General features: G+C 33.6%; 1 protein-coding gene across 1 annotated transcript in view; it reads right to left on the bottom strand.

Annotated features, from left to right (window-relative positions):
• Positions 1-25,285, bottom strand: part of LOC144237628 (uncharacterized) — an 88,163-nt gene that overhangs the window by 39,718 nt on the left and 23,160 nt on the right. Inside the window, exon 2 of the mRNA XM_077771327.1 lies at positions 1,917-1,968. Within this exon, the coding sequence (XP_077627453.1) occupies positions 1,917-1,968 (52 nt within the window). The remainder of the gene's footprint in view (positions 1-1,916; positions 1,969-25,285) is intronic.

Raw genomic sequence — 25,285 nt, 5'->3', positions numbered from 1 at the left:
TATCCCATAACCAGCACATAGTCATAATGCTTTACTTACTTGCAAGACATATTTGAAAATGCAGTCTTCCAATACATATACTGTCAACTAATCTTTGAAAGGGCACCAAGAAAACACTTTGGGGAAAAGAAAGTCTCTTCAGTAAATGATATTGGAAAAACTGGTTATCTCCACATGAGAAATGAAGGAAGGAAGGAAGGAAGGAAGGAAGGAAGGAAGGAAGGAGGGAGGGAGGGAATGAGCGAGAAAAGGAGGGAGGGAGAGAGGGAAGGAGGAGAAAGAATTGGACCCTTACCTTATACTATACACAAAAATCAACTCAAAATGAATTAAAGATTTAAATTGGAAGATTGGAAGCTGTAAAACTCCTAGAAGAAAACATATAGAAAAAGCTCTTTGATACTGGTCTTGGCACAATTTTTTGGCTATGACACCATAAGTAGCGGCAAGTAAATAAGTGAGACTACAGCAGATTAAAAAGCTTCTGCACAACTACTGGTGAAAATGTAAACTGGTACAGCCACTGTGGAAAACAGTATAAAGTTTCCTCAAAAACTTAAAAATAGAAATATCATATAATCCAATAATTCTAATGCTGGATATTTATCTAAAGAAAACAAAAACACAATTTCAAAAAGATATATGCACCTCTACGTTTATTACAGCATTATTTACTACATCCAAGATATAGAAGCAGTTGAAGTCTATCCATTGAGACACAAATGGATAAGGAAAACATGGTATATACACACACACAAAAGAGAATATTACAGAGCTATTAAAAAAGGATGAGATCTTGCCATTTGTGAAAACATGAATGGATCTAAAGGGTATTGTGCTAAGTAATATAAATCAGATCCAGAAAGATAAATACAACATGATTTCATTCATATGTGGAATCTAAATAAAACAGAATAAATGAATAAACAAACAAACAAACAAAAGGCAAAATCAGAAATATAAATACAGAGAACAAACTGATGATTACCAGGAGATGGGTGGGTGGGCAAAATGAATGAAGGGGAGTAGGAAATATAAGCTTCCAGTTATGGAAGGAATAAGTCATAGGAACAAAAGGCACAGCATAGGGAATATAGTCAATGATATTGTAAAAGCTTATATGGTAACAGATGACAGCCACACTTATAGTAAGCTTAGCATAACATATAGAGAAATTGAATCACAACGTAGTACACATGCAACTTAATATTGTGTTTCAGCTATACTCAATATTAAAACTAAAAAGCTTCTGCACAGCAAAGAAGATAATCAACAAAATGAAAGGCAACCTATAGAATGAAAGAGAATATTTGCAAATCATACTTCAGATAAAGGGTTAAGTTCAAGATATACTATAAAACTCATGTAACTCAAAAACCAAAAATAACCCAAATAAAAAAAATGTGCAAAGCATCTGAAACATTTTTCTGGAAAAAAAGCATACAAATAGCCAACAGATACCTGCAAAGGTATCAGGTAAATGCAAATCAAAACTACAATAAAATATCCCCTCATACTGTTGGGATGGCTATTACTGAAAAAACAAAAGATACTAAGCATTGGTGAGGATGTGAAGAAAACAGAACCAACCCTACATGTTACTGGGAATGTATACATTAGTGTGAATGTAAATTGGTACCACCATCATGGAAAACAGTAGGGAGATTTTTCAAAAAATTAAAAATAGAACACTAAATGATCCAGCAATCCTACGTCTGGATGTTTATTCAAAGGAATTAAAATCAAGATCTTGAAGATATACCTGCTCTCTTATGTCCATTATAACATTATTCACAATAGGCAAGACATGGAAACAACCTAAATGTCAATGAACAGATAAACAGATAAGGAAAATACAGTATATATACACATACAATGGAATATTATCCAAACTTAAAAAATGAAGGAAATCTTACCATTTGTGACCACATAGATGGTGCTGGAGGACATCATTCTAACTGAAATAACCTAGGCAAAAAAATGGAAAATGCTGTATGATTTCACTTATCTGTGGAATCTAAAATAGTTATAGTCATAGAAGCAAAGAGTATAATGGTGGTTATCAGGGTATGGGGAGTGAGAGAAATGGCGATATGGTCAAGGGATACAAATATAAGTTCTGTACGATCACTAAGATCTAAAGATCTATTGCACATAGCATAGTGACTATAGATAATATCGTACCCTATACCTGAAATTTGCTGAAAGTATATCCCATGTATTCTCGCCACACACACACACACACACACACACACACACACACAGTAACTGTGTGAAGTAACAGATTTGCTAACAAGCTTGATTGTGATGATTATTTCAGAATGTATATGGATATCAAATCATTAATGTGTATACCTTAAATAGGTACAATTGAAAAAAAAGAAAATGTAATCTTTAGCTGAGAGGAGACATGCCCAACTGAAATGTATAAATCCTTTTAATAGTAAAAGAAAGTGGAATTGTTATAAGGAGATAAAGTACTTCCGCCATAGCCTCTACCAACCACCCTTACACTCATACACGTATTTTCCCCTCAAGAGTCGATCCAAAGTCCTAACAAATAACTGTGTCCAGTTCAGAGTCCAAGATTTCTGGGCCTTCTGATTGGTCTCAATGTGGTTTCTTGTGGTCTGATTACCTAAAAACAATCAAACAAAAAATGATAAACACAATAATTATTTCCAATAATTATTATACAGAATGAATAGCATTCAACAATGAATGGTCACAAACAGTTATGAAATCTTGCCAAGCCATTACTCTGAAAACTGCCTGCTTTGACAGTGGAGAAATTTCCTTAGTGAACACATCTGCCATAATCTTGTTCTGCTCTTTGCAAGGAATGTCTTTGCCCATTGTTTTCCAAACCATTTGCCTTTACTTTTATAAAGCAGTTTGGAAAAAAAATCCCCATAATAAATATACCATTGAAATGTAGAATGCATTAAAAGTTATTCTGAATGAGAAAGGGGAAAAAAAGGTCATTAAGGAAACACTGGTTTTTTAAATTCTTTGGAAAGCACTACAAAACAAAGTAGGATTAAAATTGCTTTAAGTTAGTTCCCTTTAGAGAAGTTATCCAAATTTGTTTCTGTATTTCAATTTTAAGCCTTCTCTTGCCCCAAATCAGGCATTATTAACCCCATTTAGAGATTATACATTAATCAATAATTTCTCTATATATCAGAAAAAAAAAACAATTTAGAAAAAATTGCACAAAGATCCTATACAAATAGCAAAAATATATAAAAGCTACACAATGAAAACTATAAAACCTAACTTAAATACATATAAAGGAATAAATTAGTTGGCAGATATTTTTAGGAAGCAGAAATAGCAATGGAGCAATGGAGATATCAAATTTCTCCAAATTATACCGTGTTCAAACAATCAAAATCATAAAAGAATTTCTATTGGCTGGTTCAATGACAATTGCTAAAATTCATCTTGAAACAAAATTTCTGGAAGTATCTAGATGCAAACATATTTAAAGGAATTTTTGAAAAATATGGAAATAAATATCTCTGCAATTAAGAAGGCCATAAAATGTACAAAGGAGGTTGAAGACTTAAAAGAACAGATCTTAGTTGCAGAACATTAGGCTAACAAGGATGGGTGATTAATCAATTTTCTTTCCTGACACATGGAAAATAATTAGTCATCTGTGATTTAGCAGAAAATGCATAAACACCAGATGTTTCTATCCTGCTGTACACCATATAAATGACGTTCTTTATTGAAATACCTTAAATGGAATTAAACCTAAAGAATTTAATAGGGTGATTTTATCTTTATATTAAAAATTTTTTAAAAATCCTACCGTAATGGTAGCATTTCTGAATTAATATGAATAGATGAATTCATTGTTTTACACCATTAAGTTTTGAAAAGACTATTACCTGTTAATTCTTTGTAATCTATTTTTATTATATCTTTAATATATCTTATATTTAAGGTGCTTCAATGAGATAACACAAAAAGCCTTGAGAATAAAAATATGTAGATTACAGATTTATCTGAAAACAAATTCAACAGCTTTTAATCAAAGAGAACTTTTTGTGTTTACAATGTCATATATTTAAGACCTATATATCCTAATATAGACAAACCAATTAAATGGCATTAGTATGATATGTTCAGATATGATTTTCAAATGATACAGCACCTCTCAGGAATTTGGTTCATATATGATGGTATATCACTGTCACCATCATCATTAGTGGCTTGAGGAACATCTCTTCTAAAGTCCAAGGGCAACTCATTGCTAAATAGTAAGTATCATAATCTGTTCTATATTACTGATTCACTTACATATTTTATTCTTTTATCATTTGAATAATTGATAAATGAAAGAGTATACATAATATACAAGTAATTAATTCTTAAAGTAAAAAAATAGTGAACACTTGTGAACCCATCACTTAAATAAAAAACAAAACGTTATCAAATACAATATGCTTCTCAGCTTTGCTTGTTTTTAAGCTTCATAATAATTGCGTATGCAGTATGTAATATTTGGGATTTACATCTTTACAAACTCCATTATGTTTTCATGATTCATATATGCTACTGTATAGTGGGTAGCTTACTTATTTTTTTTCACACAAACTTAATGACTCTTTATTGATATAAAATGGCCATACATAATACTAGACGTATTTAAACTATACAATTTGATAAATTTCAACATATGGATACGACCTGGGAACAATCACCTCGTGATAGAACAGGAATGACTCTCAGATGGCTGATCTGAGAACCATGGAGAAGAACGGACTGTAGATTCACTCTCTAGAGAAGAACTGGAGCTCAAATCAAGAAACATTCCCCAACCTCAGAGTAGTAGAACGTGGCAGCCTTAATGCAGGTGAATTTTGTAACTACTACAGACTAGTGCTATATATTTCTTTCTTTTAATGTTTTTTTTTTTAATTCATTTCTGAGAGAGAGAGAGACAGCATGAACAGGGGAGGGTCAGAGAGAGAGGGAGACACAGAATCTGAAGCAGGCTCCAGGCTCTGAGCTGTCAGCACAGAGCCCAACGCAGGGCACGAACCCACAAATAGTGAGATCATGACCTGAGCCAAAGTCAGATGCCCAACCGACTGAGCCACCCAGGTGCCCCTAGGGCTATATATTTCTAACATTATCCCCTGTGGATGGCAGTGTCTCTAAGAGTAAATCATAAAACTACTGTCCATTATTTGTGTGGAAAACAGATAACTTATCTTTTAATTTTATAGGTCCCCTGACCAGTAAGAGTAACTTCCAAGAAGACCCATTTGGACCTGATATGATAGTCAAGTCTTTGAGTCTGATACCATGATTGGATGATTCATCTGAGTACCTTAAAAGATAATAAATTTTTAAATTCCTTTCATATTACATTTGGGAGACTAATAATTAATGTCAAAGAAGTGACTACAGTACATTGAGTGCATTGATGTCCCCAGTTGCTATCTCCCAACATCTTTTCCTTTGTCCTCTAATTCTGTAGTCTTTCCCAAACGTTTTCCCTTGGTTTCTACACTTGTTGTGAATATATAGTCAGGCAACCTACTGGAAGAAGCTAGACTGTTGAAGGAAGAGACTCTCCCTAAGAAAGCCAAGCTATCTTGGCTGAGAATACCTTAGCCATCCAGCCCTAAATTCAACACTGGCAGACCTTAAATGATTCCAATACATAACATACAAAAAGAAAACACTCTTTTTTTTTTTTAGAAAAAAATGCAGAAACATTTTAATAAACTTAGGATAAGTAATGAATTTTTACAGGTTTTAATTTATGATAATCATAAAAGAGGTAACTAATAAATTAGACATTATTTGAATTTAAAACTTTTGTTCATCACAGAACACTATTAAGGTAGTGAAAAAGCAAGCCACAACCTGGGTAAGGTATTGGTCTGGGAGAAGGTATTTCAATTCCTTCAGTTATCAATAAAATGCAATAAAAATTAAAAGCACAAAAGGGTGCCTGGGTGGCTCAGTTGGTTAAGCGTCCGACTTTGGCTCAGGTCATGATCTCACGGTTCATGGGTTCGAGCCCTGCGTCAGGCTCTGTGCTGAAAGCTCAGAGTCTGGAGCCTGCTTCGGATTCTGTGTCTCCCTCTCTCTGACCCTCCCCTGATCATGCTCGCGCTCTCTCTCTCTCTCTCAGAAAAAATTAAAAAAATTAAAAGAAAATTAAAAGCACAAAGAAATATCATCAGAAAGACTAAAATCAGAAAAGATATTAGCCAATACTGTTTTGATAAGGATCTGGAAAGGCTTTTATAATGGTTTGTGGGATAATAAATAGGAACAAGTGTTTTGAAACTGCTTTTCATTATTTATCTACACTGACCATAGTATACTCCATGACACAGAAATTCCTCTTCCTAGACACATACAAAGTGTTTTAACAATATTACCCATAGAAAATCTAATATGTACAAAATAGATATGTCTATCAACAAATAATGGATATTTTTATCTTTTCCATAAAGAAAAACAAATCATTGACAATTACTAGGCTACTGATGCATACAACATGAATGAATCTCACAGACATTTTTTGAATGAAAGCAAGCTGAAACAAAGTAATGTAGATTGCATGATTCCTTTTATGTAAATAGAAAAATATGTATGGGTATATATGTTTATATATATTATATAATAGAAAAAGTTTAATTCCTAAAAATAGAAATCACAAGGGTGGACCGTTAGCAAAATAACTTTGAGGTAGTAATAACTGTAAGGGATCATAAAGGTAATTTATAACTTTTGGAAAATTCTATTTTTATATGGATGGCAGTTGCAAAGATTGAGTTAAATTTGTAAAAGTTTACTGAAATCCACTCTTCTGGTTTCTGGGTTTCTGTATGGCTCTTTATGTTGTACTTGAATAAAACAATATAAATAGCCCCGTTAATACCTGTGCATTCACTATCTAAAAGAACTCAGGCAATTTATTAAAAGTGTTCATTGCAAATCAGTTTTCTCATCTTTAAAAAGTAAACAAGAAAATCTATTTCACAGTAGTGTTAAAAAGATGAAGTAGGATAACCCATAAAAAGCACTTATTCCGATTCCCTATGAAAATACAGATGTTTATAATAGTAAACTAAAATGTTACACATTATTTGAGTGACATTTATTTTCTTATTTTCTTCCACATTAAAATATTAAATATTTGAAATTCGGTTTAATATGGACATTAATGCTTACAAATAACTATTCAAGAAAGCATAAGCATATATTCTTGGATGCACATTTTATCCTTTATCCATATAAGCAAGGAGGTCTGAGACTCTCATCCATTGTTCCACAGTGTGTATGAAAGCACATTAAGAACTGCTGAGCAAAAGTGTTACATAGTCTGTTTCTGTTAAATTTACTGACCCTAAAGCCATCTGTCCTGAACTGAAATGCTCAGAATTGTCAGTAGGTAGTTTCTGTGATAATGAATGACGTACCATAAAAACTAAACCGAAAGAATAGCGTAAGTGACCCCAAATTCGTCAAACAGAACCCTACTTTCTCCCACTTTCAGGGCATTTAATAAAATCTGCTTTAGCTACTGAAAAGATTGATTACCAGATGTGCTTTGAATCTCAGAACCTAAAATGTGACTGCAGAAAATGAACTAGATTAATTCAAAATTTGAGGTGTTCTTATGACACATTTATTCTAAGTCCCTGAAATTATTGTAAATATTTAGGATATTAAAAATATATAAAGAATAACTTGTAAAAATCACCTGTGTAAGTACCATCTAGTTTAAGATATAAAATAATAAGTCAAAGATGTGTTATGTCTATCACCTGGTGTATCCCCCTTTATTTCTCCATAGAGATAATATCTTAAGTACTTTTGTTGATTAGCATTCATATGCAACATTTTTACATTCAGTAATTATATATATATATCATATATTTAATGACATTTACTGAAGTGAAAGTATAATTTATTTATTTTTGCTCTCTACCAGTTTTGAAATATAACAGATAAAAGCCATCATATTATCAAAGTACTACTATAGTCACATCTCATCCATGTGACTACTTACTTTTGCATTTACGTGATGCTTTAAATATTCTGAAAGTGTTTACATTTTTTTACCTAAGACTTTATAATTTTCATTTGGATTGCAGTAATTGGTTTTCTATATTTATTATTAATTTCTTATTTCTCCATATTATTTCACTGTATCTAGCAGATGAAGGTGTATATTATTTCTATGACAAATATGAGTCTTTTGTATATATTATAAAATAATTTTAATAGATTTATAATTTAATTATAGAATAATTCCATTATTAAATTTATTAAATAAATGAAATAATTATCTATAGGCACTTGAAAAAGCATAATTTTAGTTTTCACTATTTAAAATTAAATACATCTCAATCAATTACATCTAACTGGGCTGTTGCAACTAGGTAACTGGAAAATGAGCCTACTCAACACAAGAAAATGAGAGAAAAGTGTCAAAAGCAAAACTGAAAGTTTTTCCCCAAACTATTTTCCTGCTAAGACTGTCCACCCACATAAGTTCAAAGAGCCTTACTTCCTCTAAGAGTTTCTAATACTGGTTATGATAGTTCTAAGATCCATACTCTACTCTTTTTCTCAGGACTGATTTTGGTGAAAGAAACCAGCAACCTGAGTTAAATCACAGTGTTGCCATTTACTTACTCTCTCACTATTAGATTTTCAAATGTTGAACCATCCTTGTAATTACTGAATAAAACCAACTTCGTCAAGGCTGAGTTTTTAATGCACTGATGGATTTAATTTCATGATAATTTACTTAAAGTTCTGCGCCTGATTCACAGATAAGACTGGCACACGGATTTCCCCGCACCTTCCCCTTTTCATCTGTATGTTTATGCTGAAATGCTTCAAATGCTTCAATACTTCAAAAATGATCATATACTTCCTTTTTTCCATTTTGGGGAATAGCTTAAAAAAGTGGACATTTTTTCTCTCTTTAAATTGTTTAAGTTATTAATACGTGTATTGATTTTTTACCAGTAATTTTTGCAGCAACTGATAAATTCAGAGTTATTGTCATGTTTAAGTAATGTTAAATAATAATTTTCTAGAATATTACTTATTACACTGAAGTTTTCAAATGTATTATCATTAACTATTCAAAACATTGTTCAAAAGATTTTCTTACGGTATTTAAACTCCCTACTCACCTACAGATAATTTTTAAAATTATTCTAATACTGATTTTTGTACTCCTCATTTTTCATCTTGACCATTGAGACTTAAAGTTGTCTGTTTGATAGTATTCCCATAGGTATTTTTAAAATATAATCTCTAGCATCTGTGTATGTGTTTTGGACTGGGTTTTCTGTCAAATCCTGGTTTAATTCAATTTCCAAACTTCTACATTCTATGGGCAATTTTTCAAAATTCTTGGGCTAAATGATTTTCTGACTTTTTAAAAACTTTCTTTATATTGTAATAAATGTAATTATGATATAAACATTCATCTAATTGCCAGTCTAGCTACATCTCACATGCTATGATATTTTAAAATTTAAGTTTCATAATTTTATTGATTTTAATAATTTACAATGTAATTTTATCTATAAATTTGTGAAATATCTGGACTACATTAGTACTTTATTTCTAATTTTGTGTACCATATTCAGAAAATAGGATTTGCCTGATTCTCTTTCTATGGAATAATGAATTTTTACAATATTCTAAAAATGCTTTAAAACGCTAGCTCGTTTGGGGCAGCTGGGTGGGTCAGTCGGTCAGGTGTCCGACTTCAGCTCAGGTCATGATCTTACAGTTCGTGTGTTCAAGCCCTGCGTTGGGCTCTGTGCTGACTGCCAGCTCAGGGCCTATAATCTGTTTCAGATTCTGTATCTCCCTCTCTCTCTGACCCTCCCCTAAACACACTGTCGCTCTCTCTCACTCATAAATTTAAAAAAAAAAAAAAACTATAGCTTGTTACTTGATAGCAATCATGTTTGTGCATCGTCCTGTTAGCAGTCTTATTAAATATGTTGTTCCTACATTTTGTCTTGACTGTTTGAGCTATGGATATCAGAAGTTTCTCTTTTCCGGGCGCCTGGGTGGCTTAGTCGGTTAAGCGTCCGACTTTCGCTTAGGTCATGATCTCGCGGTTCGTGGGTTCGAGCCCCGCGTCGGGCGCTGTGCTGACTGTCAGCTCAGAGCCTGGAGCCTGTTTCAGAGTCTGTGACTCCCTCTCTCTCTGACCCTCCCCTGCTCACGCTGTCTCTCTCTCTCCTAGAAATAAATAAAAATATTTAAAAAAAAAGTTTCTCTTTTCTTTTTTTTTTTTCAAAATACCCCACTAAATTTCTTTCTGTGATTTTTCCATTTATTTGCTTCTATACAGGTTGATATTATGTGCTACATACCAGGTTAACTTAGAATAATACCAAAGTGGTGTGGAATTAAACTGCATGGGTTCAGAGCACTACCCCATTGCTTACCAGTTTTGTGATCTTTGGCAGATTACTTAGGCTCTCTATCCCTCGGTTTTCTCATGCATAAGAGGAGCTTAATAAGAATACCTGAAGTTTCTTAAGTGGATTACACAAATGTAATGGGATTAAATAATGCCTGGAATACAATAGGTGCTATATACAAGCTTAATCTATATTATATTACACATATAAACACACCTAAATATGTATGTGTATATGATACATATTTTGTATACATACATGAAAGTAAGTTCATGATTTTTATATTTTTGGTAAATTATTTCTTGTTTCATTATTTAACACTTATTCTCTATTAATTTTTCAGCTTTGCTGAAGTATAATCGATATATACAATTATAATATATTTAACCTATACTACATGATGATTTAATATATTTCTACATTGTGAAAGGATTCCCACTACTGGGCTAATTAACACATTCATTACCTCATATATTTACCTCTTTTCCTCTTTTTGATGAGAACACTTATGTTCTATTCTAATACCAAACTTCACTTACACAAAATAGTATTATCAACTGTAGTCACCATGTTATACATTAGATCCTCAGATCTTACTCATCTTATAACCAAAAATGTGTACCCTTTCACCATCCTATCCCTATTTCTCCACTCCTTCAGTCCCTGGCAATCACCATACTACTTCCTATGTATATCAGTTCAAATTATTTTTTTAGTTCCATAAGTAAGTGATATCATGCAGTGTGTTTTTCTCGGGATTATTTCCCTTTGCATAATGCTCTCAAGCTTCATTAATGTTGTCAAAAACAGCAGAATGTCCTTTTTTTTTTTTTAAGGCTGAGTAATATTCTACTGTGTGTGTCTATGTACACATAGACATAATAGACACACACACACACACACACACACACCATTTTCTTTTCTTTGAAGCTTACTTATTTTGAGAGAGAGGGAGAGAAAGACAGAGAGAGACGGAGAGTTGGGGAGGAGAAGAGGGAGAGAGAGAGAATCGCAAGCAGGCTCTGCATCCTCTGTGCAGAGCCTGATGTGGGGCTCAAACTCACAAACCATGAAATAATGACCGGAGCAGAAGTTGAACACTTAACCAACTAAACCACCCAGGTACCCCCACCATTTTCTTTACCCATTCATCCACCAACCAACACTTTGTTTCCATAAAATGACCGGCTATTATGAATAATACTGCAATGAACACAAAAGTACAAATATCTCTTTGAGATAGTGTTTTCTTTTCTAAGGATATATACTCAGAAGTGGAACTGCTGAATCACATAGTAGCTTTATTTTTAATTTCTTGAGGAACCTTCATACTGTTCCAAAGTGGGGTACTGAAGTCTCTTTTTGTATTGCTGTCTAATTCTCCCTTCAGATCTGTTAATATTTGCTTTACATATTTAAGTAATCTGATGTTGACTGTAAAAATATTTAAAATGATTATATTGTCATCATGAATTGATCTCTTTATCATTATACATTGACCGTGTCTCTTATTACAGTTTTTGGCTTAAAGTCTATTTTGTCTATATATAACTACCCCTTCTTTCTTTTGGTTTCTATTTTATATGGAATATCTTTTTCAATAGTTTTATTTTCAGTCTCTGTTTCTTCTTTTATTTTTAAGTTTATTTTATCATTATTTTGATAGAAAGAGCACGAGCAAGAGAGGAGCACAGAGAATGGGAGAGAGAAAATCCCAAGCGGGCCCTGTGCTGTGAGTGCCAAGCCCAACTCAGGGCTGGAACTCACAAACCCTATGACCATGACCTGAGCTAATATCGAGTCAGACTCTTAACTGACTGGGCCACCAAGGCACCCTCAGTCTCTATTTCTTCTTAAGACTGAAATGTATCTTTTTTGGCAGTATACGATTCAGTCTTGTCTTTCTATCCATTCATCCACTGTATGTCTTTTAATTGAATAATGTAGTCGGGGCCTTTGATGTTTCACATAAAGTAATTATTGATGGGCAGGGACTACGACTGGCATTTTCTTAGTTGTTTTCTGGATGTCCTGTAATTTCTTTTTGCCTTTTTCCTTCTCTTGCTCTCTTTCTTTGTGATTTGATGATGTTCTATAGTCGTACACTTTGATTCCTTTCTCTTTACCTTTTATGTATCTACTACATTTTTACACCCGGCTCCAAATTTTATGTTTTGATGGCACAATTTACACCTTTTTATACTGTTTATCCATTAACAGTAATGGATATAACTAATATCCATTAGAGTTGTATTCTTATTACTATTGTCTTTTAACCTTTATACTAGTTATAAATGATTTATCCACCACCATTATTAGAGTACTCTGCCTTTAACTGAAACAAATTTCTTCCAAAGAGATGCTGGTGGCTTCATTTTATTGTTGGAGTGAACTGGAGGGAGAAGGCAGGAGGAAGTGCCCAGGAGATCCCCTAGTCTCTGGGGAGGATTACAGCTGGTCTCTAGATACATGCTAATTAGAAGAGGGACCCTCAGGCAGCAGCTTGTAGAGTGTGCAGTCAGCATCTGAAGAGAAAGACTGAGAGGTGAGTGTGTTTGCCTAGCCCCTCATCACTGAACCCTAGGGTTATAGCCACAGGGAGTGCTCCCACACCACTTGAGAACTGCTTCTTTGTTTGCTATAGTGCTGTAGGATCCTTGCACACATATCCCATAGGCTTTCAGAACTAGGTGTTTTGCTCCTCAGGGGAAAACTGGCAGTTACGTGTTCTTCCTGAGTGTATAGGCAATGAGAGGAATGAGGTTTATGGTGGGAATGTCTCTCAGCCTTTCCTGCATGTTCACTGTGGGCATTTTCTCATTTGCCCTATGTATAGTATTTACTCAGCTAGCTCCTAGATTTCTCTTAGAGGAAACTGCTCTATGTGTAGCTGTATATTTGGTGTGTCCATGGGAAGAGGGAAGTTCAGGAGCCTCCTATGTCATCATCTTGGTCCATCAAGTATCTCTATTAATTTTAGTTCATATTAATATTTATTCACTTGGTGTTATTTTAGATATTATTGGCCTGATATTTGCTTTTCCATCCTTTATTTAATAGTATTTTTACTGGAATGATGAGTCATAGTTTATATGCTTCTAAGGAATGAAATAAGAAAATGAGCAAAGAGAAAGAATGTAGTTAATGGATAAGGATCTATGATCTAGTTTGGAAGAACATGCTTATTAACAAAAGGGAATTTTGCTAAAAGTGATATGTATGGGTTAGTCATTTTAGAGAGAAAATATGATGATGAAATGTTCTCATTGGTAACAATGTGAATGAGTGATTAAAACCACAGAAGTTGATTGTTCATAAGGAAATTGATGAACTGAAAGTCCACTGTTTTGGACATGTAAGCCTTGCAGAGATTTTTAGCTTCTTAGGGCTGCCACAATAAAGTACCAGAGATGAAGTAGTTTAAAGAACACAAACGTATTTTCTCACAGATCTAGAAGCTAGAAGTCTGAGACAAAGTGCCAGAAGTCTATGGCTGTGAGAGAGGATCTACTCCATGCCAATTTCCCAGGTTCCAATAATTTGGTAGCAATTCTGGAAGTGGTTGAATTCCAGAGCCATCACCATGATCTCCACTTTCACGTTTCCATGTGTTTTCTCATGTGCATGTCTGTGTCCAAATTTTCTCTTTTTATAAGGATATCATTCATATCTGATTAGAGGCCAACTCTTCTCCAGTAAGAAGACCTTATCTTAACTGATTACACTTGCAATGGCACTATTTCCATATAAAGACACATTCTGAGGTTCAGACTTCAACATATAAATTTTGAGAAGACACATTTCAATCTATAACATAGATGATTTTCTATAATGATCATTGCAGAGACTATAGTACAGAGGAAGTACGTAAACAAAAACAAAGTATTTAATAAATGAGGGAGAGTAAATAAGAAAATATATACGGATAATTCAACAGGGAAAGCAGCAATGGAAGGAAGATAATGGTATACATGCATGTCATTATGCTCAATGCGTCAAGTTGTTTGTCCTTATAAAGTTCATAATAGCAAGAGAAAGCAAGTAGGATACACATTACTGTGTTATTACTTGGAAAATATTGCCACTGTTTCCAATGACAGATAAGCTAAAGACAATGAAGAGTAACTAGAAAAGCAAGACAAAAAATCCTGAAAGGCACTGGGAATACAACAAAGTAGTAAATTCTTAAGAATCAAGAAAAAAATCTAAACAAAATAACAATAAAATTGAAATACATAAACATCTGTGTATCAATATGGTAGAGGCTCTCCCTAAGGAATGTGGTGAAAACCTCAAGACAAGAGAAGCCAACCTGGCTACAAGCTTGTGTGTGACATTCCTCGTGTCTCTAACATAGACCACCCATTCAGACTGTATGTTACCATATATGGGAGACAAAGGAGCAAAAACTGTACAAAAGGAAACCACCCTCCCCACACTCGACCTCCCTACCCCCTCCATCCCCGCTGTGCTTGGGGCTCAGTTTTTGGGGTCTTAGCTCACTAAGCCCATGTTGGCACGAATAAAGCTGCTTCCTAGAAAGAAAAGCCTCAGTATCCTGACTGTGTGTGGCTGTTTGCCACATTAAGGCTTACAAAAATACACAGTAATTAAGACAGTGTTGCAATGGCACAAGGGTTGATGTACCGTTAAATGAAAGAAACTAGAATTCAGAAATAGATGATCTTTAAAAATAGTTTATTAATTTAACAAAGTTTTTAAAGATTTTTTTAAAGTTTATGTATTTTGAAAGAGAGAGAATGTGAGCAGTAGAGGGGCAGAGAGAGAGAGAGAGAGAGAGAGAGAGAGAGAGAATCTCAATCCAACTCAGAGCCAGCTCAGAGGTGGATGTGGGGCTCGATCCCACTAACTGTGAGATCATGACCTGAGCTGAAATTAAGAGTTGGATGCTTAACCGACTGAGGGACCCATGTCCTCCACCAAAAAGTTTAATTTCAAAAGTCAGGCAACATTTAAACAGTGGAAAACAAGCTAGGAAGATACTTTTATTACATACATTTGACATATATAAATCCTATAAGAGTGATTCCACTTTTGAACATATATCCGAGAGAAATGCATAATGTGTCCTTTGAAAGTCATATATGATAATATTCAGGGAAGCTTTATTTATAATAATACACCAATTATTTACTTATAATAATGCATCAAATATCGAACAACAGTAGAATGAATAAATACACGGAGATCTAGTAATAAAATGAATTATTCCATAGCAGTGGAATGAACAATTTACTGTTATACACAGAAAGAATGATAAATCTCTCAAATGTAACATTAAACACAAGCAGTTGGCTTTAAAATAACATTACTACCTCTAAGAAGATGGGTTGAAGTAGTAATTGGATAAGGGCCTGATAGGGGCTTCTGACTTGATACTATTCAATCTTTTGGCCAGGAAGATGGTTAAATGGGTGTTGACTTTGTAGTGATACACTGAGAGCTAAACACTTATGACCCCATGTACTCTTCTGTAAGTATGTTACAGTTCAAATTAAGTTTATTTTTGAAAGTTAAGCACAGCTGCATTATGTCATCCGAGTTTATCCTATTAATGGAAACTCAACCCAGAATAGCAAAACCGTTTCATGTGCCATATACATTTCAATGAATTGGCTATGACACCTGCACTGATATGTTCACAAAAATTATAAGAATGAAATCTAGACTTCAAGAAGAATGTCCAGAGTACTTCGTTTTTTCAGTGGCAGAGGAGATTTGAGAATCAGTGTGTTCCTGGTAAATAATATCTCATGTTTTCACTTGTTCTTTTTTCTTAATTCTTTACAAGAAGCCTACTTTTTATGGACAAATAGGATGTAGGAGAGCTGTATTATAATTTTTGATTGATTGTCTGCTTCTCCCCTTGACAGGGAAGAAGAGAATGTGTTTTACTCACTGTTATGTTGCAGTGTTTTGGCAAAGTCCAGGTTTAATATACAGTCTTGAATAAAATTTTAGTATCATGGCATTTACCTTGGAAAATTCTTTACCAAGTTGTATGTGTTTCTTGAAATGATATATTGAATTCATTAGTTAAGCCAAGTTAAACATGATTGACATCATTCTAGTCTGAGTATACAAATAGTCTTCCTACCTAGTACTGATTTCTATGATCCTTTTTTAATATTTTAGTTTTAATGTGACTCACATAAAAATTACTCATCCTTACCAAATTTTCTTTACATCCTTCATGTGCCACTCCTGACAAGTAAAGATGAACAAGAATCTGAGAAAACTCACTAGTCTTCTAAAGATCCTGTAGACAAGCTACTAAAGAATTCTTGAATAAGCAAGTATCTCATTAATAATCTTACCAATTTATTTATTGGTTAGTTCATTAAGTTTATGCATGAGCAATCCTAATGTTCTTGCAAACAATTTACAAAAGTTCTTCTAATGAAGCACTTCAAATTAGTAAGGCATTCATCAATTTAAAAAACTCCACCACTTTCCGCAGATTGAGATGAACTCTGAATGCCTTACCTAGTCACAAAATTTTGTAAATTCAAGTCCAAGTAAATGAAATAATATTTTGTCTCTCCAGTATTTGTTATTATCACTTACCTTAAATAGTTGATGTGTGCCTGCTCTATAACATGCATAATACTACAATTAATATATATATATTTATATATATACACTGTTATTAACCAATTATTGTGATTGCATAAAAATAATGCTATTAATAAGACTTAAATATTAATGTGTGCTTAAGATGCCTAAGGCATCTTATGTTGTTTTACATTTAAATTTTACATCTTCATATTGTAGATGAAACAACTGAGGCTCACTTAATGTAGTAATTTTATCAACCTTATGCAACAAGAAAGTGGCAGAGCTGGAATCTGAAAGCAGATCCATTCATTCCTTATATTCCTTCACAGACAACACTGTCTAATGGGAATACCACCACTAGTAGTATTATTTTTCCACCAAATTAACTGGATAATAAAATGCAATTATTATAATACACATATGCACAACTTTTTCATAGTCAATACTTTTCCTGATCATGATCACCTCTTGAATGGTTAGATGTAACTGAAGAAATATAAGCTATTTCCACATTAAGCATGTATGAAGAGACTCCCTGATAAATTCAGTAGCTGTTCTGCAGAGAGCCTGATTTCTCAGTCTCTCCTATAAACACACACTCAGGATGAATACCTTTGTTCAAAAATAACTCCTATTCCCACCCCCCCACCTTTTAACCTTTTACATTTCTACTTTAAATGACTATAAAATTCAATATAAAAACTTGTTTTCGCTATCCAATTTATATGTACTCTATACACTTAGCACTCCATAGGACTTGAAGAAAATCTGAAAGAGAATTCTTTTTTCATGACTGTGGATTTTTGCATAAAAATCTTACTGAAAATAATGAAAAGAAATTCCTAAATAATGCCTCACTGTAATTTTTTTAAATAACATAGAGAATGATGCATGTAATTGTCTTGACCTATTTACCTCTTATCAGCTTTGGAAATGTGTTTTATTGTTTTTACTTGAAAATTTACTAAAAGGTATTTTCTACTAGTTTCAGAAGATTTGTAGACATGCAAATTTTGTACTGAAATATTATTTTTCCCTGAGGAGAGTGGAGAACAAGACGATTATAAATTGTAATAAAACTTAATATCAATAGACTTTTATTCTGTTTTTGTATTAAATGGCTTAATGCAGGCTTATTTAGGCTTTCAAAATGCATCTAAATCTGTTTTTTTATATTAAATGGTTTAATGTAGGCTTATTTAGGCTTTGAAACTGCATCTAAATCTTCAAACCTACCAAGTACATCTGTGATTCCAACTGTTTGATTTTTCTTGCTAAACTTTATTTATGAATTCTGAATTTCTAGCTTTTCAGATCAATGAAAGAAATGGAGTTGAAAGTTTGATAAATACAGATTAAATGTGTTAGGTGCTTGGTCTGTCTGACTCCATTCCTAGCCAAAATGAACATGTACATTCCAGCAGAATTAAAATCCATAAATGCTCCACCAACATACAGTAAAACTGTTTGATTTTCTCATCTGATGGAGCAAAGCTGAGCTTGATCAAACAACTACCCAGCAGGCTCCCCTTTCCCCTCCCCCAACCAATCCTCTTTGATTTTTCTAGGTCCATTTCTACAGCTCAGCCACAAATTGGAAGTTGGATTGATTCATTTCACCCTAGGATTGTTCAGATAGGTCACACAGGTGGCTTCACTTTGATTCTTCCTTTTATTTTTGGCACTGGGATTAGTTCTTTTCTGTTCCTATCACCACCGGTTATCTCCCCTACTGAGTTTCTCTTTCTTCTGAAGCTCAGATACTTAAAGCAGGATAAGACCTTTTTTTTAACTTCACTGTTTTCATCATCCCAACAATATATCTATCTGTAATGGGAGCCCACCTGTGATTTACACCACCAGAACTAAAACTTAACTGTCCATGAAATTTATTGTATATTGTTTGATTCATTTACACCATGCTATGCAGACTCTGAGCTAAATTGTAAATTTACCCTCACATTGTTTTCAGAGTGAATCATTGGTCATAGTTCGTATGCAAATATGAAGTTAGCTGGCTCTTTGAGAATTTTTTATTGCTTCATAAAATTTAAAGTTTGAGATGCTCTGAAACTCCTTTCACCCTCCCAAAGGGTCGTGTTTAATTCTTCACTGGAGAGATATGTTTGGTTATTCTAGTCAAATTCTAGTAAGATAATTATGTTCAGAATCTCTTAATTTTTTTAATGAAAAAGTTTCCTACCATATATCAAGCTAATTATGAGTTGATCATGCCACATGAAATCTCTGACTAGGTAGAAATTCAGGTGTGGCCTATTTCAGAGTTGAATCCTCCTTTACTGCTGCTTAGATTGATGCCTGGAACAACCAGTGCTTCACCCTGCGGCCACTCTAAGAACTTGCTAATTGGCATACATTGCCCCAGCCTCGCTTCCTTTCTATCCTGTTGTTCAATAGCCCATTAGCAACTATTGTATTCCATTAATATCTATTTTAGTAAAGAACTAAGAAAAACCCAAAAAAACCCTGTTGTGGATAGCCTGTAGTTTCTTAGAGCACTTGCTCTGGAAAATATAGGACTGGCTGTATTTCCAAGTAACAAATATATAGCTATTTGAATTGAATTTGAGGGTAGATTATTTTAGCATGTTTATGCACTTATATTTTCCCTTACTTATTATTGTCATCATTGGAAAACTACATTCTCGCAAATGTGCTTATTAAATGCAAATCAATTCAAATTAAGGAATATGTGTTTAGGTTCGGTCTAGTACATGGTTCTGTAATAGATAGATTGCATAATTGAATTTTAAAATATATTAAGCTTTGGGGGAGCCTGGGTGGCTCAGTTGGTTAAGAACCTGGCTCTTGATTTCAGCTCAGGTCGTGATCACAAGGTTGGTGATATCAAGCCCCATACTAGGCTCAGGCTGGCAGCCTGGAGCCTGCTTGGGATTCTCTCTTCCCTGCCCCCACCCCCACCCCTCCCTTACTCTCTCCTTCTCCCTCTAACTCTCAAAATAAGTAAATAACTAAAAATATATTAAGCTTTGGATAAAGACTATGATAAAGACCAGGCATACACTTATCAACTAAAAGAAAAACACTTTCAGAAGATACAGTGTATTTGTTCTAAAGTTTAATATTGGAATAGGAAGTATTCACACCATAGATAAATCTTGATGTGTACAAACTGAATAAATATTTATTGTTGATATTTGTTAGCCATGCTATATGAATAAATATTTATTGTTGATATTTGTTAGCCATGCTATATGTATAGTCCTTACCTTAACATGTGGGTCATACTCTATTATTAAATTGATTAGAAAACTCATAATTTCCCCAGTTTAGAGTTTGTTCTTCATAAGTATGAGTCCTTCATATTTATTATAATTTTTCAGTATGGCTTTTATTTGAATAATTTTAAGTATCATGTCAAATATTGGAGTTCCAAGAGTTTGAAGATGGATGATTGTTATGTTGTAAATGCAAATACACAGAAGCTCTTATTATTAATACTGCCTACACTTCTGTCTACGTTTTCAGCTTTAATTCTCAGCACTTCTGAATAGCTCTCAAGGATTACAGAGGTTAAGAAGAGTGCAAAATGATCATGATCATGCTGGTATGAAAGTATGTTCTATTTTAAGTTTTTAATAGAGGTCTTATACTATATTTCAGGTTCAAAAAAATCACCAGAATCCTCTACTTCTGTTCATTTCTCACATTCTCATAGGCCAAGGCAGTTTCTTTAAATATAAGTAATTCTGTCTTTAGCTATCAACTGTTTCACACTCTTTACTACCACACTTAATTTGCCCTTGGTTTGGAGTGCTGGTCACTGACATGAAATTAAGGAAAAAAATATGTCTAGTAGTTTTTAGAAATCTTCACAGCTGATATAGTTTTCAATAGGCATTTTAGAATGTGATATATTACCAAATTGATGCCTAATGTTGGAAGCTATTGTAAAGGGATTCTGATATTAAAGGGAAAAACCTTCCTTGTGAATAATAAGTAGTATATATTGGCTTAATTTTATTTAGAAATCATTAGTGTGAATTCAAAATAAGTAAAGTAATGATATATTAGGTTTACAGAGTTAGAATGGAGAGAGGTGAAAGTTAAGTTTATGGTGAATCTTTGCAAAACAAAGTAAAGGTAGAAAAAAATGTAGCTTATAAGCCACTGATTTTACCAATAAGTGGAGGATATCAATCCATTTTAATCATTTCATTCTGATGAGAAGAATTTTAACTTGCATGACTTCCACAATTGAGAATGATCACAATAATGAATATAGAATTGAGAACCATATTTCTCGATTAAGGTGGCAATTGGAATAATACCTTAATCTTATCCGATGGAGTAGGTGCTATTAGTACTCCTTGTTTACAGACATGGAAACTGAGACACAGAGATACAAAGTAATGTTACTAAACCTGATGTCTCTCTTTCTCTCTATATCCATTAACTAATAATAGATTTAAGAAATATGGAAAAACCAACCTTCATAAAAGAGTAGGATTTATCAACAACAGCATTAAGCAGTAGAAAAATATAATAAATAATATTAAAATAACAAAAAGATGGGATTGTAATAGCCACAAAATCTATTTGAAAACCTAGAAATTAATTTAACCAAGAATATGCATGACTTCAACTTTAATAAAAAACATACAAAAGAATGTGAACAAATCCATAGATATTTCATGATTTGGAATGGAACATTATTACCTGAAATCTCTGTATTAGTAGACAAAACATTCATATTATAGTTAAAAGAAAGGAAAGCAAGGAGAGGAAGGAATGTAATTTTTGAGTGCTTACTGACTGTTTTAAATTTCTTATAATACCCAAAACCATATGCTCAACTAATCTTCAACAAAGCAGGAAAATTATCCATTGGAAAAAAAGACAGTCTGTTTAAATGGTATTGGAAAAACTGAACAGCAACATGCAGAAGAATGAAACTGGACCACTTTCTTATACCATACACAAAAATAAATTCAAAATGGACAAAATGTAAGACAGAAATCCATCAAAATTTGAGAGAAGAACACAGGCAGCAAACTCTTTGACCTCAGCCAGAGCAATTTCTTATGAGACACATTGCCAGAGGCAAGGGAAGCAAAAGCAAAAATGAACTATTGGGATTTCATCAGAATAAAAAGATCCTGTACAGCAAAGGAAACAACAAAACTAAATGAAGCCTATGGAATTGGAGAAGATATTTGCAAATGACGTATCAGATAAAGGGTTAGTATCCAAAATCTTTAAAGAACTTATAAAACTCAACACCCAATAAACAAATAATTCAATTAAGAAATGTGCAGAAGACATAAGTAGACATTTTTCCAGAGAAAACAGATGCTCAACATCACTCATCATCAGGGAAATACAAATAAAAACTATTATGAGATACCATCTCACACTTGTCAGAACGGTGAAAATTAACAACATAAGAAACAACAGATGTTGGAAAGGATGTAGAGAAAGGGGAACCCTCTTGCACTGTTGGTGCATCCACTCTGGAAAAGAGTATGGAGATTCCTCAAGAAGTTAAAAATAGAACTACCCTATGACCCAGCTATTGTGCTACTAGGTATTTACCCAAAAGATACAAAAATACTGATTAAAGGGGTACATGCACCCCTACATTTACAACTGTTTTATCAACAATAGCCAAACTATGGAAAGATCCCAATGTCCACCAACAAATGAATGGATAAAGAAGAAGTGGTGTATATATATATATACAATGGAATACTACTGAGCCATAAAAAAAGAAAGAAATCTTGCCATCTGCAATGACATGGATGGAGCTAGAATGTATTATGCTAAGCAAATTAAGTCAGTCAGAAAAGGACAAATGTCACATTATTTCACTTATATGTGAAATCTAAGAAACAAAACAGATTAACATAAGGTGGGGGGAGAAAAACAAGAGAGGGAAACAAACCATAAGAAAATCTTAAAGATAAAGAACAAACTGAGGGTTCATGGAAGTAAGTAGGTAGGAGATGGGCTGGGGGAGGGTACTTATTATGATAAGCACTGGAGGTTATATGTAAGTGACGAATCACTGAATTATGCTCCTGAAACCAATACTATACTGTATGTTAACTAAGTTTAAATAAAAATTTGAAATGAAAAATATTTTAACAGATTCTGTTAGAGATTATTAAAATCAATATTTTGTGTAGGCAACAGAAATGACATATGGCATATGACTCTGTGCCTCAGGTGTTCCAAAAGTCCATTAAAGAATTTTAAAATAAAGTAATAATTGCCTGATCTCTCACATCCTTAATTCTCTACATAACACTATTCCATGTCTTCATTTCTACTATGCATCATTTACTAAATAGTATAGTCACACTTTAAATCTCATCATCATTCTGAATCTCCATATAAAGACTACAGTTCAATATTTTCTTCTCAGAGTATTTTTCTCCCCTCTTTTGGTTTAGTATTCTATAAAATCTACCTTCACAGCTAACATTCCTTCTTATTTACACATCCATTTCTCTACTTCTTACACTCATAATTCTTCTAACCAGTCTAGGTAATCATCTGGCATTTTAGCAACATACGTTTAATATATAAAACCACTTACCTTTTTATCATTTATATATTGCTCAGTTTGCTCCATTCTCTCCATTTCTATTCTAGATTACATAAGAATGTTAGAAAAAGGTGCAAAATTGGTTTTGCCAAAAGACAGTCTTGATGACAGAGAGAATCAGTCTCACGTGAGAGGCAAATCTAAAGGTTCAATAGAACTAAGAGTTGAATGAATTAGTAAATACAGGAATAACAAAATAGATAAGCCAGGATATAAGGGATAGAAGAAATGAGGAGACAGTGAGAGAGAAAGAGAGAGAGAGAGAGAATAAATAAACAAAGGAAACAGAGCAAACAGGCAGAACATTATTTTCTCAACCTCAGCATGAAAAAAGCCAAGATCAACAGCAGTAGCTAAAACATTGGGACCTATGTCGAAGGTGGTCTGCTCATATTCCACTTCTGGCTATCACACCTGTATGATCCATGCCTGAAGCTTTAATAAAATATTAGTACAGTAAAAAGTATTAGGTACAATTAGGTGCAGAGTTGTATGTGATTTAAATAGTCTGAGTAGAAAGTTTAGAAAGTAGTTTGAGAAGAATTTATGCTGCAGAGAATAAATGAGATTCATGAATAGTATGAATATGATTTATGTATAAATGAGCTAACTTCAACCTGCTCTCTAAAAGAATATCCTAGTGGTGTTATCTAATTGCTTATGGGATTATCTTTACATAGAGCCAGTGTTATTAAAATATACATTACAGAATGTTACAATCATTTTATTTAACTTGATTCCACCAGAATTGATGCTCAGGAGGAAACTCAAAATAGGAAAAGGCAAATATATACTCCTTTAGTACTACAAGCAGACATTTGGAATATAGACAACATGCTAACTGGATTAATCTCCCTGTCCCTATCATCACCATGGAAGATTGGTCTTGCTCAGAAGAATGTTCTATACATTTTTGCTATCACTTGGCACTCCTTTCTCACTCTTGACAACTCCCTGTAGAAAAACAATTAGGTTTCATTTCTTCCTTCCTTCCTTCCTTCCTGCCTGCCTGCCTGCCTTCCTGCCTTTCATTCATTCATTCATTCATTCAAAGACTTTCCAGAGCTTCCAAGTTTCAAGTAATATGCAGATTCTGAAGAAGGTAGCAATAAGGGCACAGTCCCTGCCCACAAACAACTCACATTTCAAAGAGCAGACAGAAGAATCAACAAGACACAATCTATTGTCCATACAGTAAGAAGAGTAATTTTTAAATTTTTTAATGTTTATTTATTTTTGAGAGGGAAAGAGAGAGCACAAGCAGGAGACAGGTAGAAAGAGGGAGACAGAGGATCTGAAGAGGATCGTGGGCTCCATGCTGACGACAGAGAGCCCAATATGGGGCTCGAACCCATAAACTGTGAGATCATGACCTGAGCCGATATAGGACACTTAACTGATTGAGCCATCCAGGTGCCCCAAGACCAAAAGAAAGAAAGAGAGAATGAAAGAAACCATAGAAATCAGGTCATGTTACTACTTGCCAAAACTTTTTAATTGCTTTTCATCTTATTCTGATGAAAACTTGAAACTGTAATCATAGTCTCCTGGCTTACATGGCCCTGTGGTACCTGGCTCCTTACCTCTTAAACATATTCTTCATTCTTCCCCTCATACCAAGATCCAGACCTACAGTCCTCAATACATATTAAACTCCACAAAGTTGTTATAT

Source organism: Crocuta crocuta, unplaced genomic scaffold (assembly GCF_008692635.1).
Source record: "Crocuta crocuta isolate KB4526 unplaced genomic scaffold, BGI_CrCroc_1.0 scaffold235, whole genome shotgun sequence".
Classification (NCBI taxonomy): domain Eukaryota; kingdom Metazoa; phylum Chordata; class Mammalia; order Carnivora; family Hyaenidae; genus Crocuta; species Crocuta crocuta.
Note: the sequence above shows the minus strand (reverse complement) of the source record. Positions and strands in the feature narration are given on the sequence as shown.